The 19,175-nt window shown below is 34.5% G+C and overlaps 1 protein-coding gene across 1 annotated transcript; it reads right to left on the minus strand.

Moving 5' to 3' along the window:
• Nucleotides 1-788: 788 nt before the first annotated feature.
• Nucleotides 789-16,890, minus strand: LOC133291819 (DNA (cytosine-5)-methyltransferase DRM2-like). Its single transcript, XM_061490151.1, has 11 exons — nucleotides 16,739-16,890; nucleotides 16,572-16,635; nucleotides 15,272-15,312; nucleotides 14,916-15,050; nucleotides 14,040-14,127; nucleotides 13,911-13,957; nucleotides 10,554-10,670; nucleotides 9,969-10,068; nucleotides 2,728-2,819; nucleotides 1,830-2,570; nucleotides 789-1,347 (listed from the first exon to the last, which is right to left on the minus strand). Exons 3-11 carry the CDS (start codon nucleotides 15,272-15,274, stop codon nucleotides 913-915), a joined length of 1,758 nt encoding a protein of 585 aa, XP_061346135.1. The 5' UTR covers nucleotides 15,275-15,312; nucleotides 16,572-16,635; nucleotides 16,739-16,890; the 3' UTR covers nucleotides 789-912.
• Between the last annotated feature and the right edge of the window lie 2,285 nt (nucleotides 16,891-19,175).

Here is a 19,175-nt window from a genome sequence, read left to right on the forward strand (position 1 = left end):
AGATGCTAGCTGTGGCCATGCTGTATTAAAAAGCTCTGTTACTTTCACATAGGCATTTGCTCTTCCTTTAATTTGGAGTTCTGCAGCATTATAATTGCTTTGGAGCTGGCTTTGATTTGCTGATTTAGAAGACTACAAGATGCAGTCATCCTAGTAGATTATTTTCAAGAATGTTTTAATGTGTCATAAATGACACTTCCAAAATCTCAAATTATTAGATTATGACAACATATAAATGGTACTATTTAATAAAACTTAATATTATGTCATGAACAAATAATAATTCTCTTTTATATCTCCATCACAATGGAGAAAAAAAAAAAAACAATGGGAGACTCGGCTTGTGCAAATAGAAGGCAGCACTTGTGTTGTTATTGTGCATAGGATATTCTAACTCCTCTTGGAGAGTTAGCTAGGTTTTTTCATGCTTTTTTTTTTTTTTTAATAAACCAGAAGTATTCTTCACGGGAAACAATCTTATTCGAGCAAGTCTAAGATTAAGACTTTAAATCTCTCTCAAAAATGATACTAAAAAAGATCAAACATATACTCTCACCATCACCTGAGTATTTCCATGCATCAACTGAGCTACCATCATTTGATAGTAATTCCATACTCCTAATTATTTCCTTGTGTGTTTCTTTTTCTTGTGCCCATGTTTTCATCCAAAAAAAGATCATATTTAATAATATGAAAATTAAAAAAACACAATACACAAGTAAAATAACTAGTTATTAACTAATTCTAAGTGAGCAATCAACATCAACTTTATACCAATAGTAGGCAACAACAATTAGCAATGTTTAGAAAACAATTTTATTAGAAAATAGTTACCTTTCCACGGCAACAAAATTGAGGTGAGAAGCATCTGTCTCTAAAGTTCCAAGTTATATGAGATTTCTTTAGACAAGTTCATCGATATTTTGCCATTATACATTTTACCAAGTCTAGAATCCGACAGTAATCATAAAAGAGGGAGGAGTGTTCGCCCTCCAATCCATCCCTGCTGACCCTGTTGCTACCAGCCAAGTTATTACATGGACTTCCACCAACAATGAGATCAAAACCCCCAAACGAGTTCATCAGCTGCTCCAAACGATCCCCATTTAGCTGCCGTACATCGTCCAGATCAATTAAGTTACCTTTCTGATTTGTTTGCTCCCACCAACTTCTAACAATATTCCTATTCACTTCTGATTTTTCAACTGACACAACATTCTTAAGAGGGATGCCAAGCCGATGAAGGGCTACTTCTGCACCACCGATTCCAGAAAAGAGAGAAAGAAGATTGATACCATTAGGATACATGTCCTTCAGAACTGACAGGTGGTATGCCACTGTGTCAACCTGAAATCAACTGAACCTATAAGGGAAACGAAATGTATATGGAAACTTAAGCATAAATCACTGGGTATTTTTTTTTTCAGCAAATAACCCTAATTAATTAAAATAATCAGAATTCATTGAAAAACTTAGAAACAAGAAAATAAATATTCGAACTGCAAATATTCCTGATAATTTGACAACATTATCCAGAAGACAACAACAACCAAAGCCTTTTTTCACCAAATGTTGCCATTGTGTTCTGTCAAAAACCAATTCCTTGCGCAGGCTATTTCCATCTAAATCATTTTTAATGGTTTCACTCAGTTTTTCTTGGTCTTCCTCTACCACAAATTATTCTGGATATGAATAAAAATTATTTAAACCATTATAAGAGAGTTCAAAGGAGTATTACATTTCTCTATGACCATAAATACATCCTGGAGGATCTTGATGGAGGCTTTCTTTTTATAGAAAAAAAAATATAAAGAGAATATTTATCATACCTGGAATGAATTGCCAAGTGATTTATATCTGTCAGTCCTACTTATTCCGCCTCCTCTTGTGTGATTCCTTGGGAAGCCCAAAAGTGTTTCTACTTCATCAGGCTCTAGTGGAGCAACCTTATTCCTTCCCACCCAAACCAGATTCCATTTCCGACATTCTTCAAGAACATACTTTTGGACACTCTCAGGAGGATCTCCATCATAGTTTTCTACAGCTTTCCTAATTCTTTCTGTTAGTTTTGCACTGCCAGTAACCGTTTGCAAACAATTAAGTTTGGTCCTAGAATCCCATGAGGGCCACCACTTCCTTGTTAGGGGAAATGCATCATGTATTGTGCGCGGCGGAAGTGGTAGAAGAGGGAATCTATTTTCGATGGGGAGATTGTGAACATAGCCCCTTTTCCTGGCCGCAGCACAGAAATACTTTGAATCCACAAATTCAGGTTCAACATCATTCAAGAATCTTGAAATTGTTTGCCAAACACCTTTTGGTGCAAGTGCTACATTCTCATAGTAGAAATAAGGAGGTCCGATGGCATCTTCAGGAAGTGTTCTGTGTGTTATGAATGTTGTTGACTCAGTAGGAACCCCAAACCCTACCATTGGGTTTGGAAGATGAAGTACCTCCTCATCATCTTCACCGAGTATTCTCTTCTCACATCCCTTTGGCTTTTTCCTTCCCAGCACTTCATAATCATAAAATCTTCGCTTTTTTGGCTTATCATGGTTACTGTAATCCGGCTGTGAAAATGTAGTTTAAAATTACTTACAAATGTTAGATGAATGAAAAAAAAAAAAAAAAGGTAACATGGAAGATAGATCATCATGATTTTAAGGAAAAAAGATAAGAGAAAATTATATGCATTAAATTTCTATTTTATTCATTTCAAGATGCTACCTTATCTACAGGAGGTAGAAGGGCATCTTCTGCCTTTGCCATTTGAGCAACAGCTATAAAATCTACCAATTCTTCAAGTGAGGAGTTCGGACCTGCAGCAGTATTTCATTAGAACAATGAGACCCAAATAAAAAAAATAAAAAAAAACAACTCCCCGTTAAACCCGACTAGCAAGTGTGCGGTAGAGGCAATCCTTGTACGCAGTCTTATCCCTGCATAATTGCAAAAAGGCTATTTCCTGGATTCAAACCCATGACCTTTTTTCAGTCACGAAAGAACAGCTTTATCACTGCTCCGGTTCTCCCCCTTAACAATGAGACCCAAATCTTAAAGGAAATTGGGATGTCGGGTACAAATGGCAGCCACCCGCACATAGTCTCATTCACAGTTGGTGCGGAGACGAAAAAAATAAAAGATAAATAAGATCATAAATGCATAATTTATGTGATTCACTGAAAAACAGGCAATGTCCATGGGAGAGATCAAAAGACAAGTCCCATCACAGTTGGTGCAGAGATGACAAACAAAAAAAAGATGAATAAGATCATAAATGCATAATTTACGTTATTCATCCTAAAACGGGCTATGTCGGCGGGATACATCAAAATCCACTTTAACTGACTTAAGATTGAATAATTGTGTGTCTAATACGAGCACACAGGGAATATATTTATATTGACAAGAATAGAAACTAATCTATCATATACAATATGTGGGACTATTCTATTATATACACAGTACTACTTTAACATACTATTCTAACACTCCCCCTCAAGTTGGTGCGTATATATTGTGTGCACCCAGCTTGTTACAAACAGTGTTGTAAAAACGTAGTGTTGAACCGTAAAAACGGACCGTCTCTACGTTTTTATGACCAAAATCGAGTCAAAACGGTAGTTGAAACGGGTTTTGAGTCGAAAAGGTTCAAACATAGTGTCGAAACGTAGAAACGGTTGACTCGGCGAGTTTTTCGAGTTGACTCAGTTTTTAAAAAAAACACAGTTAGATCTGACAAAGAGGGGAGAAAGAGAAGCAAAGACGAAGAAGAAGGAGAAGAAGAGCTTCATCGCCAACACCTTCACCATTGTTGGTTGTTACTCCAACCCAAACCAAAACACCAAAGAAGAAGAGCAGTTCAAGTTGTAGTTGCAGAAAGAAAAATTGATGACATTTCTTCTTGTTTCAATGCTTTCTTTTCTCTTCTACTCTCGCTTTAGTTTTAGCACTAAACAGCTCTTGATGCAAAGCATTTAAACATATCCACAGTTAAGAAGGGAGGGGGGAGAGAGAGAGCAACGTCAGTGTTAATAAACGGGAAGAGGAAGAGACTCACTGCCACACTCATGCTTGTATATTATTATAATCAATGCTTTAAGTAATTAATAAATCCATGAATAATATAAAAATATATATAATATGAATTTTTTTTGCATATTCAAAAATATATATATATATATATATATATAACACGTAATAATAAAAAAAATTATATATATTTTTAGTCATTAATTAGCTTAAATTTAATAACTTACATAATTAATACATTAAAATCATTCTATATAAATTAAAACAAAGATTAAAATTAACATTCTTATAAAATAAACATGTTTGTGAGTTTTGGTTTTATATATGTTGGATATATATTTTATATTTAATACGTTAGTAAACTCTTACGTTTCATTTACGTTTTGCGATTTTACGTTTTTGCTCATCCCTACCATTTTTACATAGACTCTACGTTTTAACAACTTTGGTTACAAATGTATTCAACCTGAGGACCTCTAAGAGCTTTAGTGAAGACATCCGCGAGTTGATCCTTGGAGTTGACAAATGTCGTTTTGGTTTCTCCTGACTGAATCTTTTCTCGAATGAAGTGGCAATCAATCTCTACATGCTTGGTTCTCTCATGAAATATAGGATTAGATGATATATGTAACCCAACTTGATTGTCATAAATGAATGTCATGGGTTGTTTTTGTTCACAAAGATGGAGCTCCCGAATCAATTGCTTTAACCAAATTAGTTCACAGGTGGCAGCTCCCATTACACGATACTCGGCCTCTGCACTGGATCGGGCGACAACAGTTTTTTTCTTACTCTTCCAAGAAATCAGGTTTCCTTCAAAGAAGATACAATAACCAGAAGTAGAGCGTCTATCCGAGGGTGATCCTGGCCAATCGACATCTGAATAATCACAAATTTTTGTATGTCCCTGGTCTAAATATAATAAGCCTTTCCCTGGTGCTCTTTTAATGTAGTGGATAATCCTCATAGCAGCATCCCAATGAGAATCACAAAAAGAGTATAGGAACTGACTAACCACACTAACAGCAAAAGAGATATTCGGCCTAATCACAGTGAGATAATTAAGTTTCCCAATCAACTTCCGATAACGTCCAGGATCAGATAATGACTCCCTCTGACCGATCAATAATTTGATATTAGGATCCACGGGTGTATCAAATGGTTTACACCCCAACATACCAGTCTCCTCTAAAATATCTAAGGCATATTTCCTTTGACAGATGGAAATGCCATGTCTAGACTGTGTCACCTCAATCCCTAAAAAGTAACGAAGCTTACCAAGATCCTTTGTCTGAAATTGACTAAACAAATATTACTTTAATTGGTCAATCCCAGCTTGATCACTTCCAGTTAGAATGATGTCATCGAAATAGAATAACAGATAGATGCACTTATCAGGAGATGTGCACCTATAAAACACTAAATGATAAACCTCACTGCATATTAAGCCAAAAGCCTGAACGGCAGAATTGAAACGGCTGAACCATGCAAGAGGAGACTGCTTGAGGCAATATAAGGACTTACAAAGTCTACACACCATCCCAGACTCCGCCTGAACAACAAAGCCAGGCGATTGCTCCATGTAAACCTCTTCCTGTAAATAACCATGAAGAAAAGTATTTTTAATGTCCAGTTGAAGGAGTGGCCAGTAACGAACAGCAGCGAGGGCAATAAACATGTAGACAGACGCCACTTTAGCAATAGGAGATAACGTGTCACTATAATCAAGGCTAAAAATTGTAGTAAAGCCCTTGGCGACTAAACGCGCCTTAAGACAATCAACATCAGGTCCAACCTTGAAAGTAAAGATCCACCAACAACTAACAATATAGACTTCCCCGTAGGAGCAGGAACAAGATCACAAGTGCCATTGAAATGAAAAGCGGCCATCTCATCAAGCATCGCTTGGTGCCACCCTGGATGGGAAAGTGCTTCACATGTGGTCTTCTGAAGAGAAACAAAAGAAAGATCAGAAACAAAGGTGAAATGAGGAATAGAAAGACGATCATAGCTCAAAAAGGTATAAAGAGGATAAAGGTTACGGGTAGTACGTATACCTTTTCTTTGGGCAATGGGAAGAGCCTCTAGTGAGAGTCGACAAGAGAAGGCGATGAATCATCCAGGGTCAAGTCCGCAGGAGGCATAAGCTGACGATCCTGATAGGTGAGAAAAGGGTGATCCTTGGGGATGGAGGTAAGAAGTCGTTCCTCTGAGATAGAGTCACCTGCAGCGGGTAAAGACAAGTCAAGAAAAAGAATAGGAAGAACCTGATCAACCCGTGACAACTAAGATGGGATAAAACGAAAGGGTTGTTGATCAAGAAAAGTGACACAGTGGAAACAATATAACGCTTAAGATCAGGAGAATAATAACGATAACCCTTTTGAAGACAAGAATAACCAAGAAAAATACACTTAAAGGCTTTGGATGTTAACTTATCCTTACCAAGGGTGATATCATGAACAAACAGGTACAACCCAAGACATGCGGGGATAGAGGATAGAGAGGAGCATCTGGAAACAATAGGTTATGGGGAATGTCATTAAGCACAGAGGAAGGTATGCGGCTGATGAGAAAACAAAAGACGATTACTGCATCTGCCCAGAAGTGAAGAGGAACATGCATGTGAATAAGAAGAGTCCAGACAGTTTCAATGAGATGTCTGTTTTTACGTTCGGCCACCCCATTTTGTTGTGGAGTATGAAGACAAGTGGTCTGGTGTAAAGTACCTTGTATGGCCAAGAAATTAGAAAAGTCATAATAAACATATTCCTTATCATTATCACTACGTAAAATACAAATAGAGGCACCAAATTGAGTATGAACCTCGGCAGAAAACTTTTATAAATGGAGAATAACTCGGAACGATTTTTCATTAAATAAATCCAGGTGCAACGGGAATAATCATCAATAAAAGTAACAAAATACCGAAAACCTAAAATGAACAAAGTATGACTTGGACCCCAAATATTTGAACGAATAAGAGAAAAAAGAGCATTAGCTCGTTTATTTACTCGACTGGCAAAAGAAAAGCGTGTGTGCTTCCCTTGCTGACACGACAGACAATCTAAAGACCGAAGACTAGATAAAAGACGAACCCTCTTCTGCAACTTTCAAAGACTTGGATGGCTGAGGTGACTGTGGATAAGTTGTGGAGATTCTGTAAGACAGCATGCCACTGAAGGACGAGGCACAACCAGATAGTAAAGAACCCATGACTCATGACCCACTCCAATTGTCTTTCCCGCACCCGGATCCTGCACAGAAACAGAATGGTTAGAGAAGGTAATAATGCAAGTAAGGAAGTGGATCAATTTACTAATAGAAATCAAGTTATAAAAAATGTCAGGAATGTAATAGACAAATGTCAAGGTCAAAGAAGAGGTCGGACGAGCTTGTCCAATCCCACGAACAGGGGCTTTAGTACCCTCAGCAAGGGTATAGGAAGGTAATGATCAGAGTAAGTAAGAGATCTGAAGAGTTCCTTATTACCACAAAGGTGATCGGTAGCACCTGAGTCGAATATCTAATAACCAAGTGATGTAGAATGAGAAACACAAGCAACAGAATTACCACTATCTGGAGCAGAAGGGTGAAACTGAGGATAAGCTTTCATGAGAAGAGTCTGGAGTGTTGCATAGTCTACAGGAGAGAGAGACTGAACCAGATGAAGTAGTATCTGACTGAGCTATATTCGCAGCATAAGAGGGTCGCAAGTGAGAAAACTTCGTGTAACAACGCTCCTCATAATGACCAAGTTGCTGACAATAACTACAACGAGGTCTCTGAACACGTCTGCCCTGGCCCCGACCACGACCGTTGTTCCCGTGAGAGTCAGTACGGGAAACAAGAGCAGTGGAATCAACAACAGAAGATGAATCAGGCGCAGGCACTAGTTTCTTGTTAAGATTCAAAAGGCGTTGGTAAGTCGGTGATAAATCAGGATCCCCACTAGTCAACATAATGTCACGGACACTATCATACTCCTCGGGAAGACCAAAAAGAGTGGCAACCATAAATAGGCGCTCCACTTGTTTCCTATATGCAAAAGCATCAGTAGGGTAAGGCAACATATCCAAGTACGCCTGCATCAAAGATCGACTTTTACCAACATATGTCTCCATCTGAATGTCAGATGATTTGCGCAAATCCATGAATTGAGAAATGATAGAAAAAAGCTGTTGAACATTATTAGTATAGAGGTTTTTAGCTTCCTCCTACACTTTCATAGCATGTCTGAAAAGAATCGAAAATGTCCAGAATGATTGGATCAATAAACTGTCAAAGAATACTCAGAAGCTGGTTGTCAATCCTTTCCCAATCAGATTTTTCTTCTTTAGGAATAGCATTAGATTGAATTGTGAGATGTCATCCATGCCCCTGTCCAAAGAACCAGACGCGAACAGAGGTGGCTCAATTCTTGTAGTTAACAGAAACCATCAGTTTGGAGGAGGTAATGGGTCCAACATTAGTCAAAATGATACCCGAGGAACTTTTGGCGGGAGGAGGAGAATTGACCTCCGAGTGAACAGGAGATGATGCTGCCATTATGAATGCAATAAAAACTTGCAGAACAAAGCAAGTAGAATCAAACCAATAGCCAAACAAAAAGAAACAAGCGCCAAACAAGAGTCCCCTGAAGAACCAAGAGCAGATCTTGAAGGAGACAAAACCGAGCAGTTATGTCCTGGAACAACCAAAAAAAGACACTGGAACAGTATTTTTGGCTATGAACAGTAACTCCGGCGACGTGAACAGTGCTTCTGACAGTTGCAAGCCAGGGGGACGCACGGCAAGGAAGGAGAGAACACCTAAGCATTGGGCTTGGGGTTTTGGCACACCTAAGCAGTGGGCTTAGGGTTTTAGCGGAAGCTAAAGTTCCTGGAACAAAGAGCTCTTATACCAACTTAAGATTGAATAATTGTGTGTCTAATACGAGCACACAGGGAATATATTTATATTACCAAGTACATAAACTAATATATCATATACAAGATGTGGGACTATTCTATTATATACAGTACTACTTTAACATACTATTCTAACAAATTGTATGAGAGATTTGAGAATTACAAGGACAAACCACACTTCATCATACAGATATTACGCAAATTTATTTGGTGTTGAGTGTTGACCCAGTTAATTTGATTCAAATATTATTTGGGAATAATAACAAAATTTATGATTATATACCTTAGCACAAACTTGAACAATATTCTGAAACAGTGGCACTTTAGAGATGATTATATAACGCAATATAGTAGGTAGAAGTTGAACAAGGATGCCGTCAAAATAAGGCAGAGTCATATAACCCAACCATTCTGATTCTTCCCATTTAGAAAAATAAAATTTTATTTCTTGGGAGATCCAGCATTTCAAACAAGGATATGTTTGCTCTTCAAGAATCTGGATACTTAACTAAAGCATATTACATAAAACGAGACAAGCTTCAAGATGACAATGTTTATTCTTCATTCTTCAAACACTCACATTTCATTTGAAACTACCAGTGTTCACAAGTATCATTAATGGAAAATAGTTTGACATGTCTAAACCCTACACAGGGAACTAATATGAACTACTCAACCAGAAAAGGCTTTCAAGGAAAGCATTTTACTTGCGTGACAAATCCTTGTCTTAGAATGCATTTAAAATATCAAACAGCTGACAATAAAAAAAATCCAACCCTTAAACCTCATAAAAAACCAAATAAACTAAAAAAAAGAATAGAAAATAATAATGCAGTAAGTCTTCTTTTTTTATTTGTCTTATTGTTCAGGTTGCCCAAGGGGCACAAATGAAGGTACTGGAAATCAAATGAAGACAGTGAATCATACAGCAAGCAACAATAATAAAATCAAAAAGGGCTGGCATTTTTGCAAAATAACAAGCTAACAATTTACATCAAACATAAGAATGAATCATGTAAAACGCACCTAATCTTTCTATGGCAACTAAAGCCTCCTCCTTCTTGTACCCCATTCTCACCAAGGACATTAAGGTAGCATCATTCTCAGAAACAGATTTTGTAATTTCCTGCCAAAAAACCAATAAGCAAACCATAATTAAAATACATAATCTGCAAGTAAAGTGTTTCCTTGCATAAGCAGTTCCAGACCTCCCATAAATGCATGTCAAAGCTAATGAAGCACTACGAAGACAAGTTCATTTTTCCGTGAAGTACGTTAAAGAGAAACTTTACAACCTGCATGTTTGGATTAGCTTATTTTGTGGGGAAAAAGCTTTAGTTTCCATGAACAGCTTTTGAAAATATGCGCCCCCACAAAAAAAGAAAAAAAAACGTTACTCAAACATAAACCTACTCAGTTACCCAAAAAGAAACATAAAACATAATATTTTATCTCATATATGAAATTGATCATATGTGAAATAACTGTATATCCTATAGCAGAAACTATCCAAGTAGATGACCCTAAAGTCACAAAATAGCATGATAATAAGATGAATCAAATCATACAAGCTCTCGAAACAAAACATTAAAGCACAAAGAGCAAGATTACTTCATCATCAGAAAAAGTATCAGTATCTGAGAAATCATCCGAAGTGCACCCTGCATGCTCTGAAAAACAGGGATCTGGTTCATTTTGCTGTTGTGGCTGAGGAGAACCTTCTAGAGCCTGCAAATATGAAAACAAAAAATACCAAGATAATTGTAACATTAACAATTAAAATGTAAAATATGCAAATGTTGGAAAAAAGGAAAAGAAAATTGTCAGTAAGATTTAAAGCACCAAAACGAAAGAGGTGAAGGAGGAAAGAAGGTAACTAGTGATAAACCATAGAATATATTGTGCCAAAAAAACAGGAAATGCATGTATCGTGCACATACAGGCAGGTAATATTGGCTATTTGTTTAAAACTTCCATGAACCTACAACTCTTGTGATGGTATTCTTGTATATGAATTATTAACATTGATTTTACAACAAGCTCAAACATCACTCATTGAGGTTGGTAAAATATTATTGCCATTGTATTAAGATCATATTTATATAAGTATAGAATTCATTGTTCCGGTACCAAAATTTCCTTATTGCCATATTAGGGTGATTAAGCTGCTCATTCAAGTATTTAACCACAACTTACATATTAGGCAACTCAAGACATAAATTAGTAGAAGTAAAATTGTAGTCATTTACAGAGTTTCTTGATGATGCAATCTCATTACTCTTTTTAGAAGAAATTTTGTGTTAAAGGGAATACAGAAGGTTTAGAAAATAAATTCCCCTCCATAAGGAAGCAAAAAACAAAGGAAAACAAAGATGCTTAATAATCCAATAAAGCTCTTCAGTCCCTGCATAGTAGTTTAGGGGAACTTCCTTAAAGAGTCGATGGCATGAGCACTAGAAGCCATAAAAACAGCCCCAATGTCCATGGCCATGACAGACACAAAGATAGCAAAGGTAACTTTAAATAGAAATTAACTCCAAACCTTAATAACTAGAAGCTTTAATATAATTTTTTTCTTCAAGTGGATGTTAATACTTCAAAAATGTTAAATGAAAATATCAAAAGATTAAAATAAGAAATATCAAGAGGAAGTGTCATGGTGTATGCTTTTTGCAAACGATATTGTCCTTATTGATGAGACCGAGGCCGGTGTTAATAGAAAACTTGAATTGTGGAGAAGCACGTTGGAGTCTAAAGAATTCATGTCAAGCCGGAGCAAGACGAAGTAAGATATGAAGTGAGTTTTCTCTGGTAAGGGATAGAGATCGAGATCTTGTGCAGCTGCTTGTACAAAAGGTACTCAAGAAAGATACTTTTAGATATAAGGGATCAATTTTGCAAAAAGGTGGAGAGATTGATGAGGATGTAAGCCATAGAATCAAAGCAGGATGGATGAAATAGCGAGCACATATGGGTTTTTGTGTGACCGAAAAATTCTCCTTAAGTTAAAAGGAAAATTCTATAGAACAGGAGTAAGCCCTGCAATGTTATATAGAGCTGAATGTTGGCCAACACATAGGCAACATGAGCATAAAATGTGATTAGCGAAAATGAGAATGTTAAGGTGAATGTGTGGTTATACGAGGATGGATAAGATGAGAAATGATATTCGAAGGAAGGTAGGAGTAGTATCGGTGGCTGAAAAGATGAGAGAGCATAGATTAAGGTGGTTTGGGCAAATAATGAAAAGGCCCCTAGATACTCCCGTGAGAACAAAAGTTTGTTACCAAGATCTCGACACAAAGAGAGGTAGAGGCAAACCGAAACTTATTTGGGGAAAGATAGTTAAACAAGACTTAATGGAGTGGGATATAGATTGGTGGACGGTGTGTCTTAGGACAGAATGGAGAAAAGCTATAAGCATGATGGAGGGCTAAACCCGTTGTTATTCCTATGTTCCAGATGACCCTTTTTTAGTTAGGGGTGTCAACGGGCCAAGCTTTGGTTTTAAGAGGCTAAGCCTGTATTTAAATGTGTCAGCCTGACCAAGCCTGTTACCTGTTATGAATATAATTATCGGCCTGTGGCCTGGCTTATTTACAAAGAAAAAAAAAAAAAAAGCCGGGTTTAGCCTGTTAGACTGTTTAAAAAAATAAGACCATAGAAATTTATCCAAATAGAAAATACAATCAACAGCACTGTTAATTCCATAAATATTCATAAATTCAATGTATATCCAACCAGCATAATATAGAACAAAATCATTCAAAAAGTCTTTTTAACCAATAAAATGGGGCGAAATGGATTGAGGAGGGAGAGGGGGTTACTACAAGCAATATAAAAAATATAAAATAAAAATAAAAATTAATATATTAGGCCAGCCTGAAAGGCTATAAGGCCGAGCTTTTCAATTGGAGCCTAAGGCCTTTTTATTAAACGAGCTTTTATACAAGTCCAGGTATGGTTCCAACAACCAATTTTAGACATGTAAGCTCATGCTTTCACGAGCCGAGCCAAAGGCCCTTGGTTCGTTTAGCACCCCTATTTTTAGTCCTTGTCCTCTTCATCTCCCTCCCTCTATTTTTTTCTTCTTTTTTTGTATTTCTTTTCCCCTTTCCCATCTTTTTTCTCTTACTTATTTATTTTTATGTTTTTCTTTTTCTTTTTTTCCTATACCCCTTTTATTTTATTCTTTTTTATTTCTTACTTTCCTATCCTTTTTATCCTCCTATATATCTATATATTTTAGTTTATTTTAATATACCTTCCCTTTTAATTGTTTCATGCTTTCTATATATATATATATATATATATATATATATATATATACTCTTAAATTGTATTTTTATCTTTTCTCCAATCTCTTTGTACCTTTCATTTGGGTTCATCTACCACCGATTTGTTTGGGATAAAGGTGTTGTTTGGGATAAAGGAAATCGGTTTAGATACATAAGAATTTCAAAAAGCAATTTTTTCCAAGACAAGTTTAAAGAATGAATTCATTATTATCACTTATTTCATATCAATATAATTTAAGCTGGAAACTATTTTTATACTCAAAGAATTTTATTTCATTTCATGAATTAAAATGTCATGGAAAATTAATGGATATCTACTATAAACGTGTAAAATTGTGAACATATTTGTAGTTCACTATGCTACAACTCAGGTGTGTCCTGAATCCTATGACCAAGGTTGGACTTTATAGCCAACAAAATTAACAATTGCCATAGAAAACCAGAAATTATCTGCAATTAATTTATATAGTTTGGTACATGCTGGTAACAAACAAAGATACAAATAGATACCAACTCCACAACAAAGAACTGTTGCTTAGATTTAAGAAAGATGAGGTGAGACAACTATAGCAGAGTGAGGATAATAGATATTTGGTGTAACTGAAAAACATTAGTTTCAAAAGACAAGATCACAATGCTGTCAATCAAGACTTGGAAAATATCGACTCACCGAGTACGTGAGAAGTTCTTCAAGTAATTTATCTTCGTTTTCCTCACCTGGATGTTCATCAGAGCAATATTATTCACGAGCCTTATGAATCAAAATCTATACTTAAATGGATTATAGCAGTGCTTTTACCGTATTCCTGAATTACTTTGGAAACCATTTCGCTAGGAAATCCCATAGCAACAAAGTGGTCAAGTACCTTGGAATTAGATGAGCTTGCCTAAATGGAGAAAAAATAATTAGATATTAGTAGCAAATAAAAATCTCCATTTCAATTGAACAGTCCTATTTCTAAAGCATGTTTCTCGATGTTGAATGTGAATTGGGTTTAAAATACTTTCATGGATAGATAAGCTAATTGGAAAAACCATAAGATTTAGCGACATTAGTAAAGCATAATAAATGCATCTGAAAAGAATCTTACATATTTTGCAGTGTTGAATAAAATACAGGAAGTCACAGTACCAAAAGAAAAATAACAGCAGGTGAGTATATCAATATACAGCTTATATTAGCATATTCCACTGTAGCCAAAAAATATTGAACCAGATATATTAAGAAGATTACCCAAAATGAGAAAATAAGTCCATATAACAGCAATAGAAAAGAAGGAAGAAGAACTAGCTACTCTGAATAAGCAACATAAAAATTCCACAAAATCTAAATAGAAAATACACATTATGTAGATAAAACTAATTTTGTATGGTCCCAACTCAACTCTAAGGCTCTTATTTCGGTATTGGCCTGCAAGGTCAGTTGATCATTTTGGTTTGTCATGGTTAGTTGGTTACCTATCACTCATAACAAATTACACCAGCAATATGGAATGTGATTAGGCCAAAGTAAATTATAATTGTGCTAGCTTTCATCTTAGAAGACAACTGTACTTGCGAAAGACAATGTATTTGCACTATCTTTAACTTTCAGGAAATTGGTCCCCTACTTTTTTAATATTCAACTGCTCACAAAGATAACCTCAGACGAAAAGGAAAATGCCTAAAAGCTTACCACTCCAGCCCCAGTAGTAGCCTCTCCATTAGGAACGGTTAAACATGCAGATGAAGGCTGAAAGTTCTCAATTTCAAGCTCATCTTCAGTGTTCCAGTCAAAATTGTCACTCTCCACGCCAGAATCATCCACAACCTGCAATGAATGTTATACATCAGAAAAAGAAGCAAAAGCTAAGTAGCAAAAAGAAAAATATGAAATAATTATGAAAAAGGAAGAGAGAAGAAAAGGTTTTTAGGACCACATCGCCAGTCCCCCAAAGCACATGACACTTGTACTAGAAAATGAGGACCCATAAAGCACCAAAATAAACTCATACGTGGTTGTGATTTTGAAATTGACAAAGTAATACATACCATATTCGAATTCTCAGCTTCGCAAAATACAGAACTTCACACTGCCCAAGCACAGAAGCAAGAAAATTAGCATCCGATAAAGCTAATTACGGTTAGGAGTAATAGTCAAGTCAAGCAATTCAACTGGCTTCATAGACTCAATTCAATAAAAATCGATTGGGCTAGAGTAGTATTCAAAACATATAAATCTTCAACTTGGTAACTCATGAATAACTATATGATGATTAAAAATTACAATTCTATCCACATTATTGGTTTAACATTTAAGTTGTAACAAACCAAATCAAAACATGCTTTGAGTTGAAGCCACTAGGAGTGGGCTAGTGGTGAGGGATTTGGGCGTAATTTGCATGACGCTATAGATTCAAACCACAGCACCATCATTGTATCCAAAAACAAGCTTTTAGATGAATTTATTAGATCAATTTTGCTGAAAGGATGAGTAATGTATATCCAATTATTCACAGATCCAATTAACCTCTGCATGGAACCATTGGATATCTAATTACCCAAAAATTCAGCTCATCTCAACAAGAAATCTCTCCGGTTATCTCTACATCGTGCTGGCTGACCTGCCTTCACCATTGTGACTGTGTTTAAATCATCACCAACACCATCTTTATTCCAAACTAATTAACCCAAATAATGGAAAAAACAAATTGAGGAAAAATTAATATAAATATCAACATCAACATCAACATCAACAACACATTTATCCCAAACTAGTTGGGTCGGTGGTAGATAAACCCAAATGAAAAGTACGAAAAGCTTAAGAAAAAAGATAAGCATAAAACTAAAAAAAAATGATTTGCCCTTGTATTTTTACAAAAAAAAAAAAAAAAAAGATATTTCACATATTAGCTTGTCAGGATAGGGGTGAAGGTCGATTATACTAGCTTTACCCTTATATTTTTACAAAAAAAAATTATTTCACATACTCAACTGGTGACCTTCCGGTCACAAGATGCAACCTTACCACTTCTCTAAGATTTGCCCTAAAAAGTAAATATGAAAAATTAAAAAACAAAACAAAAATCTATAAACCCTAAAAACAGATGTTGCCAGTTTCCCTCAAGCAAAACACACAAACTACAATCTAAAAAGCACACCAAACCCCACCCCACCACCAAAAAAATAAAAATAAAAATAAATAAATAAATAACAAAATTCTTCAATGAGTAAACATCATATAATTTCAAATAACAACATCCATGTCTCATTTAACATAATTAGTTCATCTCATGTATCATTTAACATGATTAGGTCATATGAGAAGATCTCAGCAGTTAAAAATTCCCACCTCCGGGAAATGAAAATGCAGCAGCTGCAAACCCTCCGATAAAACCGAGAATGCACTTTCCCCTCTACACAAAACACAAAATTTTCAACTCAACTCAAATTCACGCACTTACACTAACTCAAAAAATTATTAAAAAAAAAAAAGAAAAAGAAAAAAAAAACGCTTACGAAATTTCGCAAGGGGAAAGCGACGAAAGCGAGAATTTTGAAGTCCGCAGACGCAGACTGAGTCAGTGCCAACAACAGAGAACATCTAACTGCAAATCTTTATGTACTCGCGCACTTCATTAGTAATTGAAGTTCCACTGTTTCATTCTTGTTTCGTTCAAACTATGATCCAACAAATCACAACCGTAGAATTGTGACAGCTTTATATACAAATGATTTTAGGTAAATAATTTATATCAAATCTTAACCGTTGATTTTTCTCGTGACTTCACTTTTGTTCAAAGGCCATGTGATTGAAATACTAGGGCACGTGATGGTTCAGAGAACAAGATGCGTGTCAGGTTGAGTAAATGAAAAAGGAATCTCTTCTTTACATTTAATGGTTCGGATGGGAGAGTATCCTTTGATATCATACTCGAGAGATTGAGACTGGTGAGAGAGAAATTCTTTTTTATTTTTTATTTTTAATTGATATAAAGTGAGAGAGCAAATCCTATTACAAAAATAAAAAATAATTTTTTTTCAAAAACATTATACTTACCATTCATTTTTATTTATAATCTTTTACAATTTATTTTTATTTATAATCTTTTATAAATATATTTTAATAATAAATTTTCATCAATCAATAATTATCATTTATTATGAATTAATAATTAATTAATTAATTTGATTTACAAAAATAATAATTATTAATTGACGAAAATTAACGATTAAATTATAACTGTAAGAAATTATAAACAAAAATAAGTTATAAGTATAATTTTTTTTATATATAAATAATTATTTTATAATTTTAAGATTTTGAGTATTTTTTCTTTTAGGATTTTTTAATGAAATATAATATTATTTCAGATAAATAATATAAAATCACTTTGTGATTAAGTGTTTTGTCCAAAAAATATTCTACTTTTTTAATTAAAACAATTAATCTTATATGGACATATATTATAATAAATATAATTAACAACTTTAAGATAAAAACATCTCTTTTTCAAAATATAATAATAAAAACAAGATATAAATCTATAACGCATGTAAATTATTTAAACTCCTCATCAATACTAATGGCGTAAAATATCTCATTTTCAATACACTGCTGCATGCTTTAACTTCAATTGGAGCATTTGAGCTTTTTTTAATTAGAATGAGACAAACTCTGAATTATTTAATTATGTCAACTCTAATATCAAACTTAGGCCTAAAAGCTTTTCAACATAAAAAAAATAATAATAATAAGAAACACGTGTACGTAACTCGGACACTTTTTATTTTTTTCCTTTGAACTGATACCAAATAACCTTGGGATGGCGAGGCGCGAAGGTGGACTATAACAAAAATGGTAGTGGTTTGAAAATAGATATATTTTCATCTTAAAATTATTAAATATATTAATTATTATAATATTATATTATAAATATGTTTTTTTTATTAGACATTAGTTGTAAAGCTCCAAAAGCATAAATATAAGGAACTTATTTTTAATTCATCATCAACATTATTTTTATTCCAAATTAATTAACCCAATTAATAACAAAAACAAATTGAGGGAAAAAATATATAACTAAAAATAAAAATAAAAATAAAAAATGGGGCAATCCCCATGCTCAAGATACCCACTTATGAAGATAAAGGTGGAGATCGATTGTACATAACTTTATCTTTATATTTTTACAAAAAAATTGTTTCACATACTCAACAGATAATCTTCTAATTATAAGATGCAACCCTATCATTTCTCTAAAATTTGCCCTGTAAATATGAATAAATAGAAAAAAAAAAAAAACTATAAACCATAAAAACATATGCCGTCTTTCCCACTCAAGCAAAACACACAACTACAATCTAAAAAACATGCTAAACCCCCACTCCTAAAAAAACATTCTTTAGCGACTAAGTATCATATAATTTCAAATAACAACATAAGGAAAAAAAAAGAATACATTTACGTCTCGTTTAATATCATTAATTCATTTCATGTATTATTTAATTGATCATGTCACATGAGAAAAACCTCCAAATTTGAATACCACAATAAATCGCTACTTTCAAGTTGAGACTGGACCCAAACACATTATCTATCTCGCTTTATTCCTTCTGCCCAAACCTAAGGCATTACTTCTCCTTATATTCTTTCCTTTTTTTACTTATTTTCTTCACTAATTATATATATATATATACATTCAAAGTCATAAAAATAATATATTTTGTGTTTATTTGTATAATGTTAATATTCAAAGTCATCCTTGTTTATTTAGTATAATAATTTGCGCCATTAAATTGAATAATTGAGAATTTTTCATAATTAAGAAAGATTAATTAGATCATAAATCTAATTATTACAATAAGCTACTCCTAAAGTGGGAACGACATTCGCAGAGTGAGAACAATGTTCAGCAAGTTGTCCCCAAAATAGGAACGTCATAAGTCACTTTTC

The sequence above is a fragment of the Gastrolobium bilobum genome, unplaced genomic scaffold, assembly GCF_033153095.1.
Source record: "Gastrolobium bilobum isolate Gb01-03AN ecotype WA unplaced genomic scaffold, APGP_CSIRO_Gbil_v1 utg11831, whole genome shotgun sequence".
Classification (NCBI taxonomy): domain Eukaryota; kingdom Viridiplantae; phylum Streptophyta; class Magnoliopsida; order Fabales; family Fabaceae; genus Gastrolobium; species Gastrolobium bilobum.

What these genes read in the sequence shown, in the direction of transcription:
- LOC133291819 (XM_061490151.1), bottom strand. An exon ending in AGTTGCCATAGAAAGATTAG is followed by an intron (nt 2,820 to 9,968) that starts GTGCGTTTTACA and finishes ATACTGCTGCAG; the next exon opens with GTCCGAACTCCTCACTTGAA. An exon ending in CACTTGGCAATTCATTCCAG is followed by an intron (nt 1,348 to 1,829) that starts GTATGATAAATA and finishes AGTTGATTTCAG; the next exon opens with GTTGACACAGTGGCATACCA.